The 26952-nt window shown below is 47.2% G+C and overlaps 2 protein-coding genes across 2 annotated transcripts in view; both read right to left on the bottom strand.

Annotated features, from left to right (window-relative positions):
* LOC121582681 (beta-adrenergic receptor kinase 2) overlaps window positions 1-5451 on the bottom strand; it is a 63812-nt gene extending 58361 nt beyond the window's left edge. Inside the window, exon 1 of the mRNA XM_041898663.2 lies at window positions 3451-5451. Coding sequence (XP_041754597.1) covers window positions 3451-3563 — 113 coding nt within the window. The 5' untranslated portion in view covers window positions 3564-5451. The remainder of the gene's footprint in view (window positions 1-3450) is intronic.
* Window positions 5452-6864: 1413 nt separating this feature from the next.
* On the bottom strand, window positions 6865-9915 carry LOC121583379 (beta-crystallin A4-like). The gene is made up of 6 exons (XM_041899558.1): window positions 9848-9915; window positions 8756-8799; window positions 8019-8137; window positions 7692-7833; window positions 7429-7571; window positions 6865-7081 (listed from the first exon to the last, which is right to left on the bottom strand). Exons 2-6 carry the CDS (start codon window positions 8792-8794, stop codon window positions 6934-6936), a joined length of 591 nt encoding a protein of 196 aa, XP_041755492.1. The 5' UTR covers window positions 8795-8799; window positions 9848-9915; the 3' UTR covers window positions 6865-6933.
* Window positions 9916-26952: the final 17037 nt, after the last annotated feature.

Below are 26952 nucleotides of genomic sequence, written 5' to 3'. Positions count from 1 at the left end.
GGTCCCTGTGTGTTGCTGATCTGATCCCTTGAGGTGGTCAGTCAGTGGTGAAGATGTCTGTCTGCACTACAGCTCCCATCACGCAGTGGGGTGCTGCTGCAAACACCAGGTTCGCAAAAAGTTCAGACAGAAATATATGGACAGGTCTAGAATAAGGAATAGGCCTAAAGCTCTTTTCATGACAGTTCTATCTTCAAGTGCAACATTACAGAAAGTTCTGATATAGATTGTATTTTGTAGAATATAAATTATTCTCTGTCGGGTAGAATAGTGAATCGTGTCAGGTCTACACTTTAAGTGTCTACGCTATATGATGAACAAATGATAAACCTCAGTTAGGATTGCTCAGATTAAAGGAAATTCATAACATTATCAGAAACAACTGAGGAAGTGATTGTATCCATGGTCATTGCGCAGCATGACACTGAATATTATGACTGAGAAAAGTTAATAAAGCAATCAATAGATGGAAGAGATGGCATAACGTGCTGTGCTTCTGAAGCTTTGAGGTCTAGGACTAAGCTTGGTGAGGACTAGGACTAAGCTTGGCGAGGGATTTAGACCTAGACGTTATACATCCTGAGCCTAGACTACAAGTCAGACACTTTTTTACATTATCACACGTTCATCACGTCGATCTCCTTTGAGCTGTACGTTTGACATTTACATTCACACTGAGAAATCTATGGTGAGAAAGCCATCGGTGTCAACTCTACACTGGCAAAACCCTCCACCACATCCTCTTTCCCTTAGTCTGACTAACAGCTCACTAGACACCCAAACCTAAAATAAAATGTACAGCTATACGCTAAACTGGTGTGTGCAGGTTTTTCAGAGGAAGGTGTAGCCTAATCTGAAAAGGTCAAATTGGTTTTTAGTTATAGTAAGGCATTTTATTTATATAGTAGGTATTCTCACATATCCAAAGTGCTTATAGAAAGCAGTTTAGCATGAATCTTATCTAAAGGTCACAGACAACAGGACCTCTCCACACTACCAACTACACCTAAGAAAGGGATACAATCTTTGTATGGGCTGCTACAGAGACATACACTATATATCTGTCTCCTGAGTGGCGCAGTGGTCTAAGTCACTGCATCGCAGTGCTAACTGTGCCACTAGAGATCCTGGTTCGAATCCAGGCTCTGTCGCAGCCGGCCGCGACCAGGAGACTCATGGGCGGCGCACAATTGGCCCAGCGTCGTCCAGGGTAGGGGAGGGAATGGCCGGCAGGGATGTAGCTCAGTTGATAGAGCATGGCGTTTGCAACGCCAGGGTTGTGGGTTCGATTCCCACGGGGGGCCAGTATAAAAAAATATGTATTCACTAACTGTAAGTCGCTCTGGATAAGAGCGTCTGCTAAATGAATAAAATGTAAATGTAAATGTAAAGTAGGTGGACACCCCTTCACATTAGTGGATTCAGCTATTTCAGCCACACCTGGTGTATAAAATTGAGCACACAGACATGCAATCTCCATAGACAAACATTAGCAGTAGAATGGCCTTACCATCATAGGATGCCACCTTTCCAACAAGTCAGTTCGTCAAATGTCTGACCTGGTCAACTCTAAGTGCTGTTATTGTGAAGTGGAAACATCTAGGAGCAACAACGGCTCCGCCACAAAGTGTTAGGCCAAACAAGCTCACAGAACGGGACCGCCGAGTGCTGAAGCGCGTAAAAATCATCTGTCCTCGGTTGCAACACTCACTACCGACTTCCAAACTGCCTCTGGAAGCAAAATCAGCACAATAACTGTTCGTTGGGAGTTTCATGAAATTGTTTCCATGGCCGAGCAGCCACACACAAGCCAAAGAACACCATGCGCAATGCCAAGCATCGGCTGGAGTGGTAGCGCACTGGAAACGCGTTCTCTGGAGTGATGAATCACCCTTCACCATCTGGCTGTCCAACGGACGAATCTGGGTTTGGTGGATGCCAGGAGAACACCAACTGCCCCAATGCATAGTGCCAACTGTAAAGTTTGGTGGAGGAGGAATAACGGTTTGGGGCTATTTTTCATGGTTCAGGCTAGGCCCCTTAATTCCAGTGAAAGGAAATCTTAACGCTACAGCATACAATTACATTCTAGACGATTCTGTGCTTCCAACTTTGTGGCAACAGTTTGAGGAAGGCCCTTTCCTGTTTCAGCATGACAATGCCCCCGTGCACAAAGCGAGGTCCATACAGAAATGGTTTGTCGAGATCTGTGTGGAAGAACTTGACTGGCCTGCACAGAGCCCTGACCTCAACCCCATCAAACACCTTTGGGATTAATTGGAACGGCGACTGCGAGCCAGGCCTAATCGCCCAACCTCACGAATGCTCGTGGCTGAATGGAAGCAAGTCCCCGCAGCAATGTTCCAACATCTAATGGAATGCCTTCCCAGAAGAGTGGAGACTGTTATAGCAGAAAATGGGGGGCCCAACTCCATATTAATGCCCTTGATTTTGAAATTAGATGTTTGACAAGCAGGTGTCCACATACTTTTGGTCATGTAGTGTAGCAGTTAGCAAGTGTTGTTGGAGCTTAAAGGCTTCATACTGACAGAAGGTGTTGCTATGGTGGCATCAAAGGCCTTGCACACATCACACTCTCCTAACGCTCAATTTCCATCACCTCACATTAGCCTACAACGTCCCAATGGTAGCTGCCTGCCTGTAGGCCTGTATTTATCATTTAAAAACCTGTTTGTTTACAAATAGCTGGTCAAAAACACCAGTGATTGCTGTAGGTCCCATGTGGCTCAGTTGGTAGAGCATGGTGATTGCAACGCCAGGGTTGTGGGTTTGATTCCCAAGGGGGACCAGTACATAAATGGATGCACTCACTACTGTAAGTCGCTCTGGATAAGACTGTCTGCTAAATGTCAAAACTGTAAATGGGTAGATTCAGGCAGTTGAAGGGGAGAGATATGCAGATGTCAATGGATGGATACAGAAGACTCCTCCTGCCATCTCTTCCATCAAAAAGAGAGATACTGGTAGTCCTAACAGATGAATGTATCAGATGAAAATAACAGCATATTATTTACATTCTAAGCCACTAGTTAAAAAAAAGAAACAGATGCTGCCACCGGATGGAGGTGGTGGTAATGGATGGGTTGTTTTGGTGCTAGCTGGAATGATTATTGGTCTGGTCTTCAGAACACATCGTTAATGAGCTTCATTAAAATGATATAATTCTCGATGGCATTACGTCAGATGCAACTTGGCCTAATGTGGATTTGAGGGCTAGGGCCTCGGATGGTAGGGACCCTGGAGTGGCCTAATGGAGACAGTTGACAAATAGTTTCCTATTAGCGAGTTACTGTAACTGACCGACAGGTTTCAATGAGATAGGACTTCCATCTCCCTATATGGCCATACACACATACATCAATTTGACAGGTAGACAAACATTGACTGACCGAAGCAGAACCTACAAGGCGGGTGAGCAGTTACATGTACCTGGATTCAGGCAGTATGATTTTCTTGCTCGCTCGGGCCGCTGGAGTAGATTTGCTCTTCTCCATCGCCATCAAATAGCTGACATCCGCGAGAACTGCTTCGAGGTCCGCCATCTTCAACCCTGGTTCGACGGAGTCGATACAACACCAGCCGTGGGAATGTTTTTTTTTTTTTAATCAAGCAAATGTCCACTGAAAATGGTTAGAATTTAAATCCAACCTGGGCGACCGAGGCAGCTATGCGGATGACAGAGGCGACCATCGACTGGAGCGTGTCGTTTTCTTCCTCTAGGTTCGGCACACACGGTCCCTCAAAACACAACCATTGTGACAGAAAAAAAAAATATCTATCATCTGGGTATTTTTGTGTGTGCAAAAAAATGGTAGTGGTTTCAATGGCAGATGTGGCCAGACAAGATTGATGAGATTTCGTTTACCACCTTTCAGAGAGCTTCACTTATTTAGATGGCCCACCTGCTAGATGTGGCGAACTAGCAAGGCAGCTAGCTAATAACTGTCAAACCCAACTGATCCTAGTTATATAGTTTGTTTTATCTTATTGGAAAGCTAAAATTGTAATATTGCGGTACGTGGTAGTCCAGTAAGACGTATGTTTCAAGCTTCCTAATTGCGTCTTGTCGCATCTGCTTCAAAATAAAACATGACTTTATACGTCGACAAAGATGGGTTGTATCAATTCTATCGAATTGGCATCCGATAAAGACATCCTCGTGTAATAACGATGACGGGGTAGAAAGCTAAAATAACAAGAGCAAGCCAGCTCGCCTGTAACACAAAAAAAATCTGACGAATGAATAGTCTAGATACTAGCGAATAAAGTAGTTAGGTTCAGACGTATTCACCTAAATGAAAAACAATTGTCTTATTGGCATATAATCCTACACAGCGCTGTTTTCATATCGTCCGTTGTTGGCTTCCAGTCTGGCTACAATCTACTTTTTCAGAAAGAGGACATCAATCAAACCACATAGATGCAGGTTGCTAGCAGAATATTCCAGCACGCAAAAACAATGCTGAAACAATTTGCTAGATTCCCAACTAAAATCTACTTTAGCTAACTAAACGTTGGCGACAACTATCGAATTTAGCTAACGAGAACAAGCAATCAGTTGTTGGCATTAACGACGTTAGATGCAATATTTAAACTGTAAATTCAGCCAGGGAGAAGTGTTATTCCTAGCTGCTGTGAAAACCGTTGCTACTTGGTAGCGAGTTAGCCAGTAGGTAGCTGAATTTGAGCTAGTTGATCTAAGTAGCTACAGTAGCATATGTAACAAACTAGTGCTAGCTAACACAACCGCTTTATAGCACCGACACGAAACCCACTCATCCAGTTCGCTAGCTAGCTCGCCAGCTCAGTTAGCTAACGAATCCTGATCTTCAGCCAAATCCATGTTATTTCCAAAGAGACCAACGAAACCGCACACAATTAGCCATAATAATTTATTTCACCCCAGTGTTGTGGTCTGTCTGGCATGGAGACACCAGTGGCTAGCTAGCTGTGATGATGGGGGAGGGGGCGTTGGAGGAAATTGGCTAGTTAAGTTAGCTTGGTAACCGTCCACGGTTCCTCGCGACTGAGTCTTCAAGTAGAAGTTGAGTGTTTTTTTGGCGACCAACAGCTTGCTAACTAGCTGACCAACAGGCAATGAACGCTAAACGAACAACCTAAGTGCATATAACTTGGTAATATTTGCTGCCTGTCAGTGACTTCCTCGGTAAAGTTGTGACCATCCAACGTTTCTGCTCCTCAATCAGCACGAGCCGCAGCCGGGATCTGTGCATTCGACAGACTGACGACGCGGGAGAACGTTTGATATCCTGTTTGTTTACGGTCCTCGAAGAGGCACCGATTTCCTCTTGTTATCCCTTTTGAGTCCCAGTAAAAACAGTAGACTTTACTCCATTTCGTTGGCTGTGTTGTGTATTCTCAGAAACAAGCCCTAGTTAATTGTAAAAGCCCCACTTCCTCCAACTGCGACTAAGGAGCCTGGAAAACATGTAATGGAGCAGCACTACTCATGGACGCGGACCTACATTATTATAAATGCCCTATTACGATTTTAATCAAATTAAAACCATTATATAAAATGAGCAATATTTTGTTTAGCTATATATTTTTATTTTTAACAGTGTTAACTGCAAATTAAGATTACAGAATAGGATCAAAGAGGAGGTCGGTAGGCTGTCATTATGGGCATATTTTATTAGTATCACATGAATAATATATAACAGACACTTCTGGGTGATAACTAGCTGGATCAATCCAATGGACCAATCCCTGAATCCAATGGACCAATCCCTGAATCAACAGACAATTAACTAATCTGTGAACCTTGAAACCACGTTATTGTAGGCCTACGTTGGAGACTCATTCCTTTGCTAATTTGTTGTAAATTGAGGCTATCAATTACTCAGATTTTGAAGCATAGGCTATATGAACCTATGCATATTTAATCGATAAACTTTATTTTTCTGATATCCAGTACAGACCTGGGTTCAAATACATGTGTATTTGAGTATAAATATTTAAAATAGATGTATATATTTGAGTATTTTCAAATACACAGCCCAAAACAAGTTTCAGTATTTGATTATTTGAATGGTTATTTGTAAAAAATAAAAAATAAAATAAAAATAATAAAACAAATGTTTATTCAAATGATATTTTCAAATACCTGGGTTAAATACTTTCCAAGTGTATTTCCAAATAGGCCTACATTAAAATATTCAACTTCTTGTCTTTTCAAATAAAATATATCTGAATACTTACTTCAAATGAATGTGAAAGTAATTCAGATATTTGAAAAAGTATTTGAACCCAGCTCTGATCCAGTAGCCTAGACATTTGGCATTTAACATGAATTGACCGTTAGTCATTATATAGCTATAAAATACTAATTACTGACAAATGTTGTTGCGCTTTAGAGTATACTACAGTGATTCCTTGTGAACAAGCATTTTAAAAATGGAAAGCAAATTCTAATGAAAGCATGGCAAAATTGGGCTTCCACTGTCCACCTGACCCTTCTCATAGCAGGTCTGTCACGGAAGGACGCTTTGTGTTATGTCATCAGTATAATGTGTGTGATTCTATCCAGCAATGTGCGTCATCACACGGTTAGATTTGATTTAACCAATCCGCGTTTTATTATGATATTTAACTTTTTTAGAGCCATCACTGGAGACCCATGGAGACGTAGCGCCGCCTGCTGGCCAGTGAATATATTGTTGTCAGAAGTACTCGAACATGTCTAAATATCCCTCTGTATAATTGTTTGTTTATTTATTTATTTAATTGTTTGTTTGTCTCTAGCTATATATCTCATAGTACCATTTCATCTACAGTTGGCATACATTCAGAGAGGAAGAAGCATGGCTGGTAGGTCAGTGATGTTTTAGAAAGACAGTTTATTCAGCATTGGGTAGCAGTGGGGATAAGCTTTGGGTAACAGGGGTGAGGTTACTGCTGAATGCGGCGGATGGACTGGATCTGAGGGGTCTGGGAGTGGGAGCCGAACTCCCTGAAGTGCTTGTACTCGCCGCAGTGACGGTCACATTCCATGATGTACTGGTAGCCACGGTATCCGGGGTACTGGTAGCACACGAAACTGTTAGGTAGAGAGACAGAGAGATTTCAGAGTCAGTTGGCGGTAATGGCTACTATGAGGCTAGGGGAGTAGTAAAAAATGAAATTGGAGAGAGGATGAGAGAGATTCATAGAGAATGTAAGAGAGAGAGGCAGATTGGAGTGAGAGCTCGAGAGTGAGTGTAGTATTACGTGTTTACTTTTCTATTATTTCTCTATTTTCTTTCTCTCTGCATTGTTGGGAAGGGCCAGTAAGTAAGCATTTCACTGCTAGTCTACACCTGTTGTTTACGAAGCACGTGATGAATAAAATGTGATTTTTAGAGAGAGTGAGAGGGAGGTTGACTTTGTTAAGGGCTGGCTACTCACGCTCCAGACTGGATCCTGAGGGAGCCGACCTCGTTGTTGCACCAGCCCATGGCCTGAAGGGAGGGGTAGTCGTCGCTCAGCTCGCCCTTACGACCCAGGAAGTTCTCGCGCTCATAGATGGTCATACGGCACTCCCTGTGGTTCTGGAGGGGAGAGGACGGTTGGAGAGGATGTCAGTCAAGAGGAAGAGTGTACAATAGATAGCGGTAGAAAGAGATAGGAATAGAGCGAGAGAGAGAGAGGGTGGTGGTTGGGTTACTCACAGCGCAGGCAATGGGCCTGAAGGAGGTCATCCTCTCTATGTGGTAGGCGTTGCTACCTCCGAAGGCGTCGCACTGGGGGTACTCTCCTCTCTCCAGCACAAACTGCTGGCCCTGGTAGGAAGCATGCTCATAGCCAACCCAACTATAGGAGAGAGGGAGGGACAGGGAGTGAGAGAGGGAGAGGGACAGAGATTCCGTAGAGATCATCATTTTCCCTCGGCTTCTGTGAGCAATAGTTCTAAAGTCTGAAACCATACAGTGCTAGGTCTGTGTGAGTGTGTCTGCATGTGTATGTGGATTTGTGTGTGTGTGTGTATGAGTACTCACGCTCCACTCTCAATCCTGAGGGAGCGCACAGTCTCGAAACCGAACTCCATCACATTGCAGCACTCGGAGGTGAACTCATGGCGACGGCCCTGGAAGCACTCCTCGTCGAAGACAATGATCTGAGAGGGGCAGAGAGAGAGACACATGAGTTACATACTGTATCTATCTATTTACCGGGACAGGTTAAAGCTGAGGTTTGTGTGCAGCCATAATTGTCTCTATAACTCCCTCTTTAGAGCTGTGCTATCGGTCAATTCGGTTCTAATGACAGTTACATGAACCTGGATAAATGGACCAATCGTATGAGACTATGGTAATGCAATGTGGTCTGTTTTGTCTAAATTTGGGCAGTGTGTAAACTGTTCAGCGGGAACAGAAATAGTGTGTCTAGACCCGAGCCCTGCTGTTATGACAGAACAGGCTCCTGTGATAAACGGTGTGTCCTGAGCTCAGCCTGTTTCTCACAGAGCCCTCTGTTAAAGAGCTTTCCTGGACACACAGGCAGGCCATGCTCAAATACTTTACAAATCCATCCTTCCTTCTCCTCTTCCTTCCTTGGGGTAATCACTGATCTGACATGGCTGGATAGGTGGAAGTACACTACATTGCTTTCAGATCATTGACTACTGCAAGAAAGGATGAATTGTAAAAGTATTGAAACAGGGCCAAAGCAGACCTTTAGATAATGCATTGAGCTGTGCTGTCATCCACACACTCAGTTAATCAGTTTCACATACCTTCCAGTGGCCGGAGAACTTGGTGCAATGGTGAGTCATCTTGTCTGGAATGAGAGAGGACAGATAGCAGGACTGTTATAAACAATTGTAGTTTTACTAAGCGCAGAATGTTACATTTGTGCAATGTACAACTCGTGATGCTAGTTAGACTGCAGAGAGTTTCTTTCCCACACATTCATACTCACATTATACACACACTCTCACTCCCTCACACACACACACAAACACACACACTCTTTCTTCTCACATTATTAAAACACACATACCCCAGACACACAACAAAGTTTGGAAACAAAGTTAGCCCATATCAAAAATACTGAGCATCAAACAAATATATGGGTGAAAATAAAACACAAAACAAATGAAATAGCTGGTGGAGGGAGAAAATGGAGCAGCATTGTGCTCCAAACCCCAGAATAGTTTCCAGTGGCAGGTTAGCACAGCAGGACTCCATCCATGTGTATAAACTATTCATACTCTACGACCGCAGCTACGCTATGATACGCTACGCTATGCTACGCTACATGGCCTGCTTTTGTACTGAAAAGGCCCATACAGCTCCAATGCTCTAGAATGTGAGAAGGCTGGTTTAGCTTTGTATGCAGGGCTAAAAGGCTTGATTTAACTATGTGTTGGTCGGGGCTGAAACGCCTGTGAGGCTAGTATCCCAGCGAGCCTAAAAGCATAAGCTGTGGAGCAACTGGCCTGGACAGCAGGACCATTGTGTGAGGTTGGATTGAAAAAATCAGCAGCTATTTACAGATCCCCGATTAGAATGAGGAAAATCCAACTGGCCAGGGGCCATATCCAGGATACTCCTCTATGTCTCTTTTTCCCATTTTTTCTCCTCACTCCATCTCTCTTTCTCTGTCCATCCTATGTCGGCCCCTGGTCCCTGTTCCCACCGCCCAGAGTTAGGCCCCTGGGCCTGCTTGGCTGCGGCGTGAAGTGGTGGGGGACAGACCAAGTCAGTATGGGGCCTGCTACCCTACCCTGGGTACTCTGCCCTGCTCAACCTGCCTGCCTGCCTGGCTTGCTGAGTGGATGATCAGGCTGGTGCTGTGGTTCTATGGGTGGGACAGAGGGACTCACCTTGCTTTGATGCCCTTGGCTGTCCTGGAATGAGAGTGAGAGGACTCACGCGCCCCCACCCTTTTAAAGCCTCCCCTGGCAAAGGGCCACGCTGAAAGCCCCGGCTCAGCAGCGGGGAGGGGCCTCTCTTTGTCCCGCCGACAAAAGCAGGGTTAATCTATAGAGGGCCAGAAGTGCAGACACCACAGTATCACCCAGGGCCAGAGATAGGGAGAAGATGAGGAGAGAAGGGCACTTAGAGAGTATGTCAAGAAGAGGAGGAGAGAAGGGCACTTACAGAGCATGTCAAGAAGAGTAGGAGAGAAGGGCACTTAGAGAGCATGTCAAGAGGAGGAGGAGAGAAGGGCACTTAGAGAGCATGTCAAGAGGAGTAGGAGAGAAGGGCACTTAGAGAGCATGTCAAGAGGAGGAGGAGAGAAGGGCACTTAGAGAGCATGTCAAGAGGAGTAGGAGAGAAGGGCACTTGGAGAGCATTCAAGAGGAGGAGGAGAGAAGGGCACTTAGAGAGCATGTCAAAAGGAGGAGGAGAGAAGGGCACTTAGAGAGCATGTCAAGAAGAGGAGGAGAGAAGGGCACTTAGAGAGCATGTCAAGAGGAGGAGGAGAGAAGGGCACTTAGAGAGCATGTCAAGAAGAGGAGGAGAGAAGGGCACTTAGAGAGCATGTCAAGAAGAGGAGGAGAGAAGGGCACTTAGAGAGCATGTCAAGAAGAGGAGGAGAGAAGGGCACTTAGAGAGCATGTCAAGAGGAGGAGGAGAGAAGGGCACTTAGAGAGCATGTCAAGGGGCGAGGAGGAGAGAAGGGCACTTAGAGAGCATGTCAAGAAGAGGAGGAGAGAAGGGCACTTAGAGAGCATGTCAAGAAGAGGAGGAGAGAAGGGCACTTAGAGAGCATGTCAAGAAGAGGAGGAGAGAAGGGCACTTAGAGAGCATGTCAAGAAGAGGAGGAGAGAAGGGCACTTAGAGAGCATGTCAAGAGGAGGAGGAGAGAAGGGCACTTAGAGAGCATGTCAAGGGGCGAGGAGGAGAGAAGGGCACTTAGAGAGCATGTCAAGAAGAGGAGGAGAGAAGGGCACTTAGAGAGCATGTCAAGGGGCGAGGAGGAGAGAAGGGCACTTAGAGAGAATGTCAAGAAGAGGAGGAGAGAAGGGCACTTAGAGAGCATGTCAAGAAGAGGAGGAGAGAAGGGCACTTAGAGAGCATGTCAAGAAGAGGAGGAGAGAAGGGCACTTAGAGAGCATGTCAAGAGGAGGAGGAGAGAAGGGCACTTAGAGAGCATGTCAAGGGGGCGAGGAGGAGAGAAGGGCACTTAGAGAGCATGTCAAGAAGAGGAGGAGAGAAGGGCACTTAGAGAGCATGTCAAGAAGAGGAGGAGAGAAGGGCACTTAGAGAGCATGTCAAGGGGCGAGGAGGAGAGAAGGGCACTTAGAGAGCATGTCAAGAAGAGGAGGAGAGAAGGGCACTTAGAGAGCATGTCAAGGGGCGAGGAGGAGAGAAGGGCACTTAGAGAGCATGTCAAGAAGAGGAGGAGAGAAGGGCACTTAGAGAGCATGTCAAGGGGCGAGGAGGAGAGAAGGGCACTTAGAGAGCATGTCAAGAGGAGGAGGAGAGAAGGGCACTTAGAGAGCATGTCAAGAAGAGGAGGAGAGAAGGGCACTTAGAGAGCATGTCAAGGGGCGAGGAGGAGAGAAGGGCACTTAGAGAGCATGTCAAGGGGCGAGGAGGTGAGAAGGGCACTTAGAGAGCATGTCAAGAAGAGGAGGAGAAAAGGGCACTTAGAGAGCATGTCAAGAAGAGGAGGAGAGAAGGGCACTTAGAGAGCATGTCAAGAAGAGGAGGAGGGGAGGAGGATGCCCTCAAAGCCATGTACAGTAGCCTACACTGTCTATTTCTCACTCTCACTTCTTGTCTCTCCCTCTCTCTTCCTCACCATCTCTCCCTTTCAAATCTTCTCTATTTCTATCATTCACACCTCATGTTTTCTTATGAGTATGTAAACTAGCTAGCTGTGTCCCCAAAGCCTAGCGGATGACCATCTCCTACATCTCCTCTCTGTTGACAAGCTTGTCATGTCCTTTACTCACCTGTAGAGAGAGACCTGTCTGTTTCATTGTCTATCACAATCTGGTTCACCTCACCTGCTCTGCTACAGTCACTGTCCCCTATTTCCCCCAAATAATAAAGTAATGTATCTATATACAGTGCATTCTGAAAGTATTCAGACCCATTGACTTTTTCCACCTTATATGTTACAGCCTTATTCTAAAATTGATTAAATACTATGTTTTCCTCATCAATTTACACACAATACCCCATAATGACAAAACAAAAACAGGTTTTTAGAAATGTTTAGAAACAGAAATACCTTATTTACATAAGTATTCAGACCCTTTGCTATGAGACTTGAAATTGAGCTCAGGTGCATCCTGTTTCCATTGATCATCCTTGAGATGTTTCTACAACTTGATTGGAGTCCACCTGTGGTAAATTCAATTGATTGGACCTGATTTGGAAAGGCACACACCTGTCTATATAAGGTCCCACAGTTGACAGTGCATGTCAGAGCAAAAACCAAGCCATGAGGTCGAAGGAATTATCCGTAGAGCTGGGGAAGGATCACAGATCTGGGGAAGGGTACCAAAAAATTGCTGCAGCATTGAAGGTCCCCAAGAACACAATGGCCTCCAGTTTGGAACCACCAAGACTCTTCCTAGAGCTGGCCGCCCGGCCAAACTGAGCAATCAGGGGAGAAGGGCCTTGGTCAGGGAGGTGACCAAAAACTAAATGGTCACTCTGACGAGTTCCTCTGTGGAGATGGGAGAACCTTCCAGAAGGACAACCATCTCTGCAGCACTCCACCAATCAGGCCTTTATGGTAGAGTGGCCAGATGGAAGCCACTCCTCAGTAAATGGCACATGACAGCCCGCTTGTAGTTTGCCAAAAGGCACCTAAAGGATTCTCAGACCATGAGAAACAAGATTCTCTGGTCTGATGAAACCAAGATGTAACTTTTTGGCCTGAATGCCAACCGTTGCGTCTGGAGGAAACCTGGCACCATCCCTACGGTGAAGCATGGTGGTGGCAGCATCATGCTGTGGGGATGTTTTTCAGCGGCAGGGACTGGAAGACTAGTCAGGATCGAGGGAAATATGAACAGCGCAAAGTACAGAGAGATCCTTGATGAAAACCTACTCCAGAGTGCTCAGGACCTCAGACTGGGGCGAAGGTTCACCTTCCAAAAGAAGAACAACCCTAAGCACACAGCCAAGACAACGCAGGAATGGCTTCAGGACAAGTCTATGAATGTCCTTGAGTGGCCCAGCCAGAGCCCGGATTTGAACCCGATCGAACATCTCTGTAGAGACCTGAAAATAGCTGTGCAGCGACGCTCCCCATCCAACCTGACAGAGCTTGAGAGGATCTGCAGAGAAGAATGGGAGAAACTCCGCAAATACAGGTGTGCCAAGCTTGTAGCATCATCCCCAAGAAGACTCGAGGCTGGAATCGCTGCCAAAGGTGCTTCAACAAAGTACTGAGTAAAAGTTCTGAATAGTTATGTAAATGTGATATTTCCGTTTTTTTATTTTAATAAATTAGCAAAAGGTTCTAAAAACCTGTTTTTGCTTTGTCATTATGGGGTATTGTGTGTAGATTGATGAGGAAAAACAACAATTGAATCAATTTTAGAATAAGGCTGTAACGTAACAAAATGTGGAAAAAGTCAAGGGGTCTGAATACTTTCCGAATGCACTGTACATATCTGTACATCACCGTAACAGTGTGATAAGACTTCATTGTTATTATGACATCATCAATGAAGCTTTCGGTTTAATGTCATTGTGGAAGGTTGACAGGACTCAAACCGATCGTCTTCAAAATAAATGTACACAGTTAAACTTGTGCCTGGAAGACTTTTAGATTGTTGATGACTAAGTTGTTGTTTTTATTTTTTATTCTGTTAGCCCACATTGAGCCGCAGCATGTAGTGTTGATGGTGTGTCTCTTAGTTATTCCTGCCATTACTCATAGTTAATCTGGCAGTATGATCAGAGCATGCATCCATGTTTTATATCACACAGTAGCAGGATGCTCCATTTGGTGCTGGGATGTAGAGATCTCTTCTGGCAGAGAAAGAGGGAGAGAAAAAAAGGGGGGAGAGAGGGGAGTGAGAGAAGGAAAGAGAGAGAGAAGGAGTGAGGGAGTGTGAGATAGTAGGGAAAGCAAGAGGGGAGAGAGAGAAACAGAGAGAGAGAGCGGAGAGAGAGAGAGAGAGAGACAGAGAGAGAGAGCGAGAGACCCTACGTATAAGTACATAGCTACCTCAATTACCTCGTACCAATGCACATCGACTCGGTACTGGTACTCCCTGTATATACTGTAGACGTTATTTTTACTCGTCATTGTTATTCACTGTGTATTTATTCATTGTGTCACTATATTTAATTTTTTATCTTTAACTCTGGATTGTTGAAAAAGGACCCGTAAGTAAACATTTCACTGTTAGTCTACACCTGGTGTTTACGAGGCATAGGATAAATAAATTACAATTTGATTTGAGGATGATCAGCAGTTGACAAGACTTTCTCCAGCTGCTTTACCAGGAAACACTCAGATGGGTTACAATTTAACGGTGGAACGGACTGCTTAAATGAAAAAGTTAGTGGTTATGAACTATTATAGTTGGTTAACCATTAGGCTAATCAAATGATCAAATCAAATCACATTGCACAGAATATAACGGGTGTAGACTTAACCGTGAAATGCTTGCTTATAAGGCATTCCCATCGATGCAGAGTAAAAACATTGTTACACAATAAAAAACACAATAATAGAGCTATATACAGGGAGTACCAGTACAAGATCAATGTGCAGGGGTACGAAACATTTGAGGTACACTATATATACAACAGTATGTGGACACCCCTTCAAATTAGTGGAACACAAAATATCACTGTCACGCCCTGACTCTGGGGACTCGTATTTGTTGAGTCAGGGTGTGTATTTTCTGTGTGGTATGTTCTATGTTGCATTTTCTATGTTTAGATCTAGATCGTGTAGATCTATGTTGGCCGGTGTGGTTCCCAATCAGAGGCAGCTGTAGCTCGTTGTCTCTGATTGGGGACCATACTTAGGTAGCCTATTGGCACTAGTGGGTTGTGGGATCTTGTTCCGTGTTAAGGTATGTTGTGTTGTGCTGCCTTGGACGTCACGTATCGTTTGTTTATTGTTTTGTCGTTGTGTTTATTCGTTAAGAAACATGTATGCTTATCACGCTGCGCCTTGGTCCGTCCCTTCTGTAAACGAACGTGACAGAAGATCCCACCAAACGAGGACCAAGCAGCGTGCCCAGGAAGAGCGAATAGCCATGTCACAGGTGGGTAAATTGTGGTCATGGGAAGAGATATTCGCGGGGAAAGGGCCATGGGCGAAGGTTAATGCCCAGGCAGGAGAGGAACGATGGCAACACGGAAGCCGGCCAAGGAGGAGGCCCGAGAAGCAGCCCCAAGAAAATGTTGGGGGGGGGGCTAAAGGGGTGGTCGGGGAGCGATAGAGAAGAGCCCCGACCACTGCACCCGGTTGGGTTTCGGATTGGGTCCCTACGACCTTGGGAAGAGGAGTGGGAACAGTATTACACTGAGGAGTCGGAGGATGACGACGACGACGAGTGTCTGTTCCCTAACTCGTGGGGCCTCCCGGAGGAGTCCTCACGGGAAGAGGAGTGCCGACGACGGAGACCCGAGAGGCAACCCCAAGGAAATTTTTTGGGGGGGCACACGGTGTGGAAGACGAGGCAGCAGGAGGCAGCGACAGGGCGGATCTGCAGGTTAGGAGAGGAGGCCACCATGTTACGGGGGCTATTGGTTCAGAGGGAGCAGGAGTTATTCGGTCAGAGGGAGGAGCTACAGGAGGCAAAAAGGGAGAAGGAAGGTGTAGAGGCACGGCGAGAGGAGCTGGTTAGGCAGCAGAAGGAGCGGGGGTTAATAAAGGAACCCAGTCCCGCTCCTCGCACCAAGCAAGTGGTGCGTGTCGCCAGTCCGGTCCGGCCCGTTCCTGCTCCCCGCACTAAGCCAGTGGTGCTTGTTCCCAGTACGGCCCGACCTGTTCCTGCTCCCCGCACTAAGCCAGTGGTGCGTGTTCCCAGTACGGTCCGGCCCGTTCCTGCTCCTTGCATCAAGCCAGTGGTGCGCATCGCCAGCCCGGTCCGGCTTGTTTCTGTCCCTCGCACCAAGCCAGTGGTGCACGTCGCCAGCCCGGTCCGGTCTGTTCCTGTCCCTCGCACCAAGCCAGTGGTGCGCGTCGCCAGCCCGGTCCGGCCTGTTCCTGTCCCTCGCACCAAGCCAGTGGTGCGCGTCGCCAGCCCGGCCCGGCCTGTTCCTGTCCCTCGCACCAAGCCAGTGGTGCGCGTCGCCAGCCCGGCCCGGCCTGTTCCTGCCCCTCGCACCAAGCCAGTGGTGCGCGTCGCCAGCCCGGTCCGGCCTGTTCCTGCCCTTTGCACCAAGCCAGTGGTGCGTGTGTCCAGTCCGGCACGGCCTGTGCCTGTCCCACCGGTGCCTGGTCCGGCACCGGTCAGCTGCTCCACTCCGGAGCCAGAGCAGTCCGCTCCATCGGTGCCTGATCCAGCTCCGGTTAGCTGCTCCACTCCGGAGCCAGAGCAATCCGCTCCACCGAGGTCCAGTCCAGCTCCGTTCAGCGGATCCACTCCGGAGCCAGAGCAGTCCGCTCCACCGGTGCCCAGTTCAGCTCCGGTCAGCTGCTCCACTCCGGAGCCAGAGCAATCCGCTCCACCGGGGTCCAGTCCAGCTCTGGTCAGCGGCTCCACTCCGGAGCCAGAGCAGTCCGCTCCACCGGTGCCTGATCCAGCTCGGTCAGCGGCTCCACTCCGAGCCAGAGCAGTTCGATCCACCGTCGTCGGGTCCAGCTCCAGTCAGCGGTTCCAGTCCAGACCCAGACGTCAGCCCCTCTCCAGGTTCGGGGTCTCCCACACCAGGGTCCAGACAGGGCTTGGTACTTCGTGGGAGGAAGGAGAGGGGAAGCAGCGCGCCGAGGTCCAGATCAGACCAGGGGCGCAACAGGGAGGCGGAGAGTAAGTGGTCATCACGCCCTGAGCCGGATCAGCCTCTGAGGCGGAATGCCCACCCGGCCCCCACCCTGTTATGTTTATGTTGTGCAGTCGGAGTCCGCACCTTTGGGGGGGTACTGTCACGCCCTGACTCTGGGGACTCGTATTTGTTGAGTCAGGGTGTGTATTTTCTGTGTGGTATGTTCTATGTTGCATTTTCTATGTTTAGATCTAGATCGTGTAGATCTATGTTGGCAGGTGTGGTTCCCAATCAGAGGCAGCTGTAGCTCGTTGTCTCTGATTGGGGACCATACTTAGGTAGCCTATTGGCACTAGTGGGTTGTGGGATCTTGTTCCGTGTTAAGGTATGTTGTGTTGTGCTGCCTTGGACTTCACGTATCGTTTGTTTATTGTTTTGTCGTTGTGTTTATTCGTTAATAAACATGTATGCATATCACGCTCCTGTCTGTAAACGAACGTGACAATCACTGAGTATCACTCTTCATATTTTCAAACATGGTGGGGGCTGCATCATGTTATGGGTATGCTTGTCATCGGCAAGGAGTAGGGAGTTTTTTTAGGATAAAAAGAAACAGAATAGAGCTAAGCAGGCAAAATCCTAGAGGAAAACCTGGTTCAGGCTGCTTTCCAACAGACACTGGGAGACTAATTCACCTTTCAGCAAGACAATAACCTAAAACCCAAGACCAAATATATACTGGAGTTGCTTACCAAGACAACATTGAATGTTCCTGAGTGGCCTACTTACAGTTTTGACGTAAATCGGCTTTAAAATATATGGCAATACTTGAAAATGACTGTCTAGCAATGATCAACAACCAACTTGACAGAGTGCACATATTGTACAATCCAGGTGTGCAAAGCTCTTAGAGACTTATCCAGAAAGACGTTGCCGATGGTGATTCTAACATGTATTGACTCATGGGTGTGAATACTTAAGTAAATGAGATACTGTATTTCTGTATTTATTTTTTTAATACATTTGCAAAAATGTCTAAAAACATGTTTTCACTTTGTCATTATAGGGTATTGTGTGTAGATGGGTGAGAGAAAAACATACATTTAATCCATTTTGAATTCAGGTTGTAAAACAACAAACTGTGGAATAAGTCAAGGGGTATGAATACTTTCTGAAGGCATTGCAGATAGATTTCAGATGTTATAGTAGTTTATGAAAATGTATGCACTCACTAACTGTAAGTCGCTCTGGATAAGAGCATCTACTAAACGACTAAAACATTTTTATGATGAGGTTAGTCAATCCTGGTCTCTTCAGCCAGCCCTCCAGAGTTGTGCAGTTAAGGGACAATTGTTGATTACCAAGATGACATTGAATGTTCCTGAGTGGCCTACTTACAGTTTTGACTTAAATCGGCTTAAAAATCTATGGCAATACTTGAAAATGTCTATCTAGCAATCATCAACAACCAACTTGACAAAGCTTGAAGAATTTTAAAAATAATAATGTGGAAATATTCTACAATCCAGGTGTGCAAAGCTCTTAGAGACTTACACAGAAAGACTCACAGCTGTAATCACTGCCAAAGGGCACTGGAACACATGTTGTTTTGGCATGAGCAAACTATGTTATAATGGGTATAAGTTGTTTATAAATTGTATGACTGGCTATGTTGGCCACATACAGTACATTTAGCATTAGCCACATTGCGGTAGCATAGTCATAGCCAGTGGTGTAAAGTACTTAAGTAAAAAGACTTTGAAGTCCTACTTAAGTTGTTTTATGGGGTATCTGTACTTGGTCCTCTGTAGCTCAGCTGGTAGAGCACGGCGCTTGTAACGCCAAGGTAGTGGGTTCGATCCCCGGGACCACCCATACACAAAAATGTATGCACGCACGACTGTAAGTCGCTTTGGATAAAAGTGTCTGCTAAATGGCATATTATATTATTATTATACTTTACTATTTATATTTTTGACAACTTTTACTTCACTACATTCCTAAAGAAAATAATGTACTTTTTACTCTATACATTTTCCGTGACACCCAAAATTACCTTTTGAATGCTTAGCAGTACAGGAAAATTGTCAAATTCACACACTTATCAAGAGAACATCCCTGTTCATCCCTACTGCCTCTGATCTGGCGGACTCACTAAACACACATGCTTCATTTGTAAATTATGTCTGAGTGTTGGAGTGTGTCCTTGGCTATCTGTAATTAAATTTTTTAAATGGTGCCATCTGGTTTGCTTAATATAAGCAATTTGATTTATACTTTTACTTTTATACTTAAGTATATTTTTGCAATTACATTAATTTAAAAAATATATATATATACTTTTAGACTTTTACTCAAGTAATATTTTACTGGGTGACTTTCACTTTTACTTGAGTCATTTTCTATTAAGGTATCTTTACTTTTACTCAAGTATGACAATTGGGTACTTTTTCCACCACTAGTCATAGCCATAGCTCTGATGCTAGCCAGATAGCTTTAGAATTAGCTCACAGCAGCACTGTGTGTTGAGAGAGCACAGCGCAGTGCTGCCTGTTGTAACAGCAAAGTGTCTGTGTGTGATAACAGTAGAGTGACTGGCTAGTCAAGCAGTAGTCAACAGAGAGAAGAGCAGGGACAGGACTGTCATTAGCCTACCTCTCTCTGACCGGTGTCACGGATCCCCTCCCCCCCCCCAATCTTTCAAGGATGACGATGCACACAACATTTAAAAAGTCACCTTTATTCTTAAAACCATGACTTCATGATCATTGACCTATACGATGGAGGGACCTGTACTTGATTGGACAATGGTTGTAGAACATGAACACTTTCCATAAAGACCTGTGGTGAGGGGGTAGAGAGAGACGGGGGTGGAGAGAGACGGGGGTAGAGAGAGAAGGGAAGATGGAGGTAAGGAGAGAGGAGAAAAGACAAGGATTAAGGCTTTGTCATTGTCCTACAGGCTCTTTTTACTCTACTATCTCTCCTCTCTCTTCCTTTTCTCCATATCACCCTCCTTTACCACCCTTTTCTGTGTTTATTAATGCTGTGATACTGTCTGTATATTCAAATCAAATCAAATTTTATTTGTCACATGCGCAGAATACAACAGGTGTACCTTACCGTGAAATGCTTACTTACAAGCCCTTTACCAACAATGCAGTTTTAAGAAAATAGAGTTAAGAAAATATTTCCTAAATAAACTCAAGTTTAAAAAAAAGTTACACAATACAATAACAATAATGAGGCTATACCCAGTCAATGTGCAGGGGTACAGGTTAGTCAACGTAATTTGTACATGTAGGTAGGGGTAAAGTGACTATGCATAGATTATAAACAGTGAGTAGCAGCAGTGTGTGGGGGGGTCTCAATGCAAATAGTCTGGGTGGCCATTTGATTAATTGTTCAGCAGTCTTATGGCTTGGGGGTAGAAGCTGTTAAGGAGCCTTTTGGACCTAGACTTGGTGCTCCGGTACTGCTTCCCATGCAGTAGCAGAGAGAACTGTCTATGACTTGGGTGACTGGAGTCTTTGACAATTTTTTGGGTCTTCCTCTGACACTGCCTAGTATATAGGTCCTGGATGGCAGGAAGCTTGGCCCAAGTAAGGTACTGGGCTGTACACATTCTCTTGGTAACGCCTTATGGTCGAATGCCGAGCAGTTGCCATACCAGGAGGTGATGTAACAGGTCAGGATGCTCTTGATGGTGAAGCTGTATAACCTTTTGAGGATCTGGGGACCCATGCCAAATCTTTTCAGTCTCCTGAGGGGGAATTATGGTCCGATTTTCCAAATGGAGGGCGAGGGAGAGCTTTGTACATGTGTGTGGAGTAAAGGTGGTCTAGAGTTTTCTTTTCCTCTGGTTGCACATGTGACATGCTAGTAGAAATGAGGTCAAACGGATTTAAGTTTGCCTGCATTAAAGTCCCCGGCTACTAGGAGTGCCGCTTCTGGATGAGCGTTTTCTTGTTTGCTTATGGCCTTCTACAACACGTTGAGTGCGGTCTTAGTGCCAGCGTCGGTTTGTGGTGGTAAATAGACGGCTACGAAAAATATTATTGTGTCACGACTTCGGCCGAGGCTGCCTCCCCTCCTTGTTCGGGCAAGCTTCGGCGTTCGTCGTCACCGGCTTATTAACCACTGCCGCCCCAATCATCATCACAATTGTCTTGTCAATCACACACACCTGGTTCCTATCCCCTAATTAGTCTGTGTATAAGTGTTCCCTCTACCCCCTGTGCCTATGTATTATTGGATATCCGTTACAGTGTATTTGCCAGGGATGATCAGGCCGGCGCCATCGGAGCGGAAGAAGGTGTCCATCCTCGTTTCCTGCCTCTGTGGAAAAGCCTTGGAGTGGGCCAACGCGGTGTGGAAAGGAGGAGGAGCCGCATTGGAGGACTACGGGGAGTTCGCTCGCCTCTTTCAGGCGGTCTTCGATCACCCGCACGAGGGTCGAGAGGCGGGCGAGCAGCTGGTCCACCTGAGGCAGGGGACGAGGACCGCGCAGAACTTCGCGTTGGAGTTTCGGAAGCTGGCAGCGGGGTCCGGGTGGAACGAGCGGGCCCTGATCGACCATTTCCAGTGCCATCTGCGGGAGGACGTCCGACGGGAGCTAGCCTGCCGGGACACCATGTCGTCCTTCAACAAACTGATGGACATGGCCATTCGTTTGGACAACCTGCTGGCAGCCAGAGGACGTCCTGGTAGGGGTCTGCCCGTTTCCACCCCGGGCGACTCGGATCCCGAGCAGATGGAACTGGGTGGAGCCGCCGGCCGAGAGAGCGGAGGAGGACAGCGACAGTGTCACTCTGGTGGCATGTGAAGGGACAGTACACCACATGTCGTAGTCAACGTTCTTTTGGGCCTGGAGGCGGCAGGCAGGGCACTCACGTATCACCCCAGGTATCGAACACCCACACTTGTTCAGAGCCCTCTGTTGTGCACTGTACCCTACCTATCCACTTTCCCGATCACATGGTAGTTCCCCAGTGTAAGGCGCTAGTCCATTCAGGCGCAGCTGGGAACTTTATGGACAGGGCATTCGCACACCGTCAAGGCATTTAATTGGTTCCCCTATCCATTCCACTTCCCATCAGAGCAATCGATAGTCGACCATTAGGGTCTGGGTTTGTTACGGAAGTCACTATACCAGTCACCATGATCACCCAGGAGACACATTGTGAGCAGGTTACTTTTTCGATTATTGAGTCTCCTGCTTTCCCTGTGGTATTAGGTATCCCGTGGCTAGCACTCCACAACCCCACCTTCTCATGGCCGCAGAGGGCTCTCACGGGGTGGTCGCGAGAGTGTCAGGGTAGGTGTCTAGATGTTTCCGTTGGTGCAACCACGGTGGAAAGTCCAGACGGTACCTCCACCGTGCGCATTCCCCCAGAATACCTCGATTTCGATGCGTGCGACTAAATTACCACCTCATCGGGCGGGGGATTGCGCGATAAACCTTCGGGTAGACGCTGTACCTCCCAGGAGTCATGTGTTCCCCCTGTCGCAGGCTGAAACGGAGGCTATGGAAACATACATCTCCGAGTCCCTGGGCCAGGGGTATATACGTCCCTTCACTTCACAAGCCTCCTCGAGTTTCTTCTTTGTGAAGAAGAAAGACGGCGGTCTGCGCCCGTGCATTGATTATCGATCACTAAACAATGAGACGATTAGATTTAGTTATTCTCTTCCCCTCATTCCTTCAGTGATTGAGTCAATGCATTGGAAGTGCTTCTTCACTAAGCTAGATCTCAGGAGTACATACAACCTGGTGCGTGTTCGTGAGGGGGATGAGTGGAAGACAGCATTCAGCACAACCACGGGGCATTTTGAATACCTGGTGATGCCCTACGTTTTGATGAATGCTCCATCCGTCTTCCAGTCCATTGTGAACAAGGTGTTTCGGGACATGCTTGGTCGTGGTGTGGTGGTCTACATCGATGACATCCTGGTGTATTCCGCTACTTGCGCCGAGCATGTGTCCCTGGTTCGCAAAGTGCTGGCCCGACTGTTGGAAAATGACCTTCATGCCAAGGCAAAGAAGTGTATGTTTTTCTAGCAGTCCGTCTCCTTCCTCGGATACCGCATTACCACCTCAGGTGTGGAGATGGAGGGAGATCGCATTTCAGCCGTACGTAATTGGCCAACTCAAACCACGGTTAAGGAGGTGTAGCGCTTCCTTGGCTTTGCCAACTACTATCAGAGGTTTATCCGGGGCTTTGGCAAGGTTGCAGCTCCCATTACATCCCTGTTGAAGGGTGGGCCGTCCCAGCTCCGCTGGTCTGCTGAGGCTGACCTGGCCTTCAGGAGACTGCAGGGTCTGTTCACCTCAGCACCAGTACTGGCCCACCCCGATCCATCACTACCATTCATAGTGGAGGTGGATGCGTCCGAGGTAGGGATAGGCGCGGTCCTGTCCCAACGCTCGGGCACGCCACCCAAGCTCCACCGCTGTGCCTTCTTCTCTAAGAAGCTCAACCCGGTGGAGCAGAACTATGACGTTGGTGATCGGGAGCTGTTGGCTGTTGTCCGAGCTTTGACCGTGTGGAGGCATTGGCTCGAAGGGGCGAAACACCCTTTCCTCGTCTGGACGGACCACCGTAACCTGGAGTACATCCGGGCAGCAAGGAGGCTGAATCCTCGCCAGGCCAGGTGGGCCCTATTCTTCACCTGGTTTGATTTTACACTGTCATACATTCCGGGTACGAAGAACGTCTCGGCTGTATGACACAGAGGAGAGGCCCAGAGACAACACCCCCATACTCCCGGCCTCCTGCATTGTGGCGCCGGTAGTGTGGGCGATGGACGCGGATATAGAGCAGGCATTACGCACAGATCCATCTCCACCTCAGTGTCCAGCTGGGCTGCGGTACGTGCCTGCTCTTATCCGTGATCGTCTGATCTTCTGGGCACACACGTCACCCTCCTCTGGTCACCCAGGTCGTCGTACAGTGCGCTGCTTGATCGGCAAGTACTGGTGGCCTACCTTGGCTAAGGATGTGAGGGTGTCTCCTCCTGCTTGGTGTGCGCCCAGAGTAAGGCACCTAGGCACCTCCCAGCGGGTAAGCTACAACCTTTACCAGTTCCACAACGACCATGGTCTCACCTTAGTATTGATTTTCTGACTGATCTTCCCCTCTCCCAAGGTAACACCACCATCCTGGTTGTTGTGGACCGCTTCTCCAAGTCCTGCCGCCTCCTTCCTCTGCCCGGTCTCCCCACGGCCCTGCAGACTGCGGAGGCCCTGTTTACTCACGTCTTCCGGCACTACGGGGTGCCAGAGGATATAGTGTCCGACCAAGGTCCCCAGTTCACGTCCAAGGTTTGGAAGGCGTTCATGGACCGTCTGGGGGTCTCGGTCAGCCTGACCTATGGGTTCAACCCCAAATAAAATGGGCAGGTGGAACGGGTAAATCAGGATGTGGGTAGGTTCCTGCGGTCCTACTGCCAGGACCGGCCGGGGGAGTGGTCAGTGTTCTTGCCATGGGCAGAATTTGCCCAGAACTCTCTCTGCCACTCCTCTACTAACCTAACACCATTCCAATGTATTTTAGGTTACCAACCGGTTCTGGCACCGTGGCACCAGAGCCAGACCGAGGCTCCTGCGGTGGATGACTGGTTTTGGCGCGCGGAGGAGACGTGGGACGCTGCCAACGTTCACCTCCAGCGCGCCGTGCATCGTCAGAAGGCCAACGCTGACCGTCACCGCAGTGAGGCCCCGGTCTTTGTACCGGGGAATCCGGTCTGGCTCTCGACCCGGAATCTGCCGCTCCGCCTGCCCTGCTGGAAGCTGAGCCCGCGGTTTGTGGGGCCGATCAAAGTCCCGAGGAGAATCAACGAGGTCACGTATCGTTTATTACTTCCCCGATTACCGTATTAACCCCTCATTTCATGTGTCTCTCCTCAGGCCGGTGGTGGTTGGTCCACTCCAGGAGTCTGAGGTGCGGGAGGTTCCTCCACCTCCTCTGGACATCGAGGGGGCCCCGGCGTACTCTGTCCGTTCCATCCTGGATTCGAGGCGTCGGGTGGGGGGCCTTCAGTACCTCGTGGAGTGGGAAGGGTACGGTCCGGAGGAACGGTGCTGGGTCCCGGTGAGGTATATCCTCGATCCCTCCCTGTTGCGGGATTTCCAGCGTCATCCGGCTCGCCCTGCTCCGCGTCCTCCTGGCCGTCCCCGAGGCTGGGGTCGGTGCGCTGCTGGAGCTGCGCATCAAGGGGGGGTACTGTCACGACTTCGACCGAGGCTGCCTCCCCTCCTTGGTCGGGCAGGCTTCGGCGTTCGTCGTTACTGGCTTACTAACCACTGCCGCCCCAATCATCATCACAATTGTCTTGTCTTGTCAATCACACACACCTGGTTCCTATCCCCTAATTAGTCTGTGTATAAGTGTTCCCTCTACCCCCTGTGCCTATGTATTATTGGATATCCGTTACAGTGTATTTGCCAGGGATGATTGTTTCCCCTGTGCCTGTTTCGTTGATCGCTATTTGAGTGCATTTGTGTGTCTACGAAGGAATAAACTGTATTCGGTGATTACCCTCCTGCGCCTGACTCCTTTCCATCACACTCATCACAAGATGAAGACTCTCTTGGTAGATAGTGTGGTCTACAGCTTATCATGAGGTACTCTACCTCAGGCTAGCAATATCTCGAGACTACCTTAATATTAGACATCGCGCACCAGCTGTTATTGACAAATAGACACACACCCCCACCCTTCGTCTTACCGGACGTAGCTGTTCTGTCTCTTGCCGATACACGGAAACCCAGCCAACTGTATGTTATCCGTGTCGTAGTTCAGCCACGACTCGGTGAAACATAAGATATTACAGTTTTTAATGTCCTGTTGGTAAGATAGTCTCGAACGGAGCTCATCCAGTTTAGTCTCCAGTGATTGTACGTTGGCTAATAGAACAGATGGTAGAGGCGGGTTACCCACTCGCGACAAATTCTCACAAGGCACCCTGATCTCCGCCCCCTGTATTTCCTTATTTTCTTCATGCGAAAAACTGGGATTTGGGCCTTGTCTGGGATCAACATTATATCCTTCGCGTCCGACTCATTAAAGAAAAAATATTTGTCCAGTTCGAGGTGAGTAATCACTGTTCTGATATCCAGAAGCTCTTTTCGGTCATAAGAGACAGTAGCATCAACATTATGAACAAAATAAGTTACAAACAATGCGAAAAAACACTCAAAATAGCAGAATTGGTTAGGAGCCCGTAAAACGGCAGCCATCCCCTCCGGTGCCATTATTCCATGTAAAACGAGTGTGGGAGACAGACAGACAGACAGTGCTGTGAGACATTATCACCTGGTTACATATCCTTTACGTCTTCTTCGATAATAATAATAGTAATAAATAATAATAATTTAGAAAATATATGAATAGTGATCATAACTTTATTCATAAACTACTTTTCACGCATTGCGCTTGGAACTACATAGAAGAAGAAGAAGAAGAAGAAGAAGAAGAAGAAGAAGACGAAGAAGAAACAGAGCAAAATCAGTCATGGCAAATCATACTTACTGTATATGATTTGAACAGAAAAATTGTAATCGCAACTTTTGTTAATTAACTTTTTTTCTTCAAAGTATTTTATGTCATAAATATTTACCTAAGTATATTATTATTTTTCTTTTCAAAACTAAGCCATGTAAAGGTACAGTTTTTTTCTTAGAGTAAGAGAAAGCTAAGAGAGAAACACTGTGTGTGTGTGTGTGTGTGTGTGTGTGTGTGTGTGTGTGTGTGTCTGCGTGTGTGTGTCTGTACGTGAGTGCGTGCATGTGTGTGTGTGTGTGTGTGTTTAAATGCAGCCACGTGTGTATGTGTTAGAGGATTAACTCCTTGCGCCCTCCAGGTCTATGCATTCCTGTGCTCTATATGCCGCTATAGTTTACAGGCCCAGCGCACTAACAGAGGGGGAAAGTGCCATTGTCAGGGCTTTCCATTGACAGTAAAGTGCTTACAGGCAGCAAGGGAGGGGGGGATTCTGGGTGATGCGATGACCCGGGGTGCTTTGGTCCAGACCAACTCTGATGACGCTTGTGCTTCTATTGTCC

Source organism: Coregonus clupeaformis, chromosome 15 (genome assembly GCF_020615455.1).
Source record: "Coregonus clupeaformis isolate EN_2021a chromosome 15, ASM2061545v1, whole genome shotgun sequence".
Lineage (NCBI taxonomy): Eukaryota > Metazoa > Chordata > Actinopteri > Salmoniformes > Salmonidae > Coregonus > Coregonus clupeaformis.
This window is presented reverse-complemented; position numbering and strand designations above follow the sequence as displayed.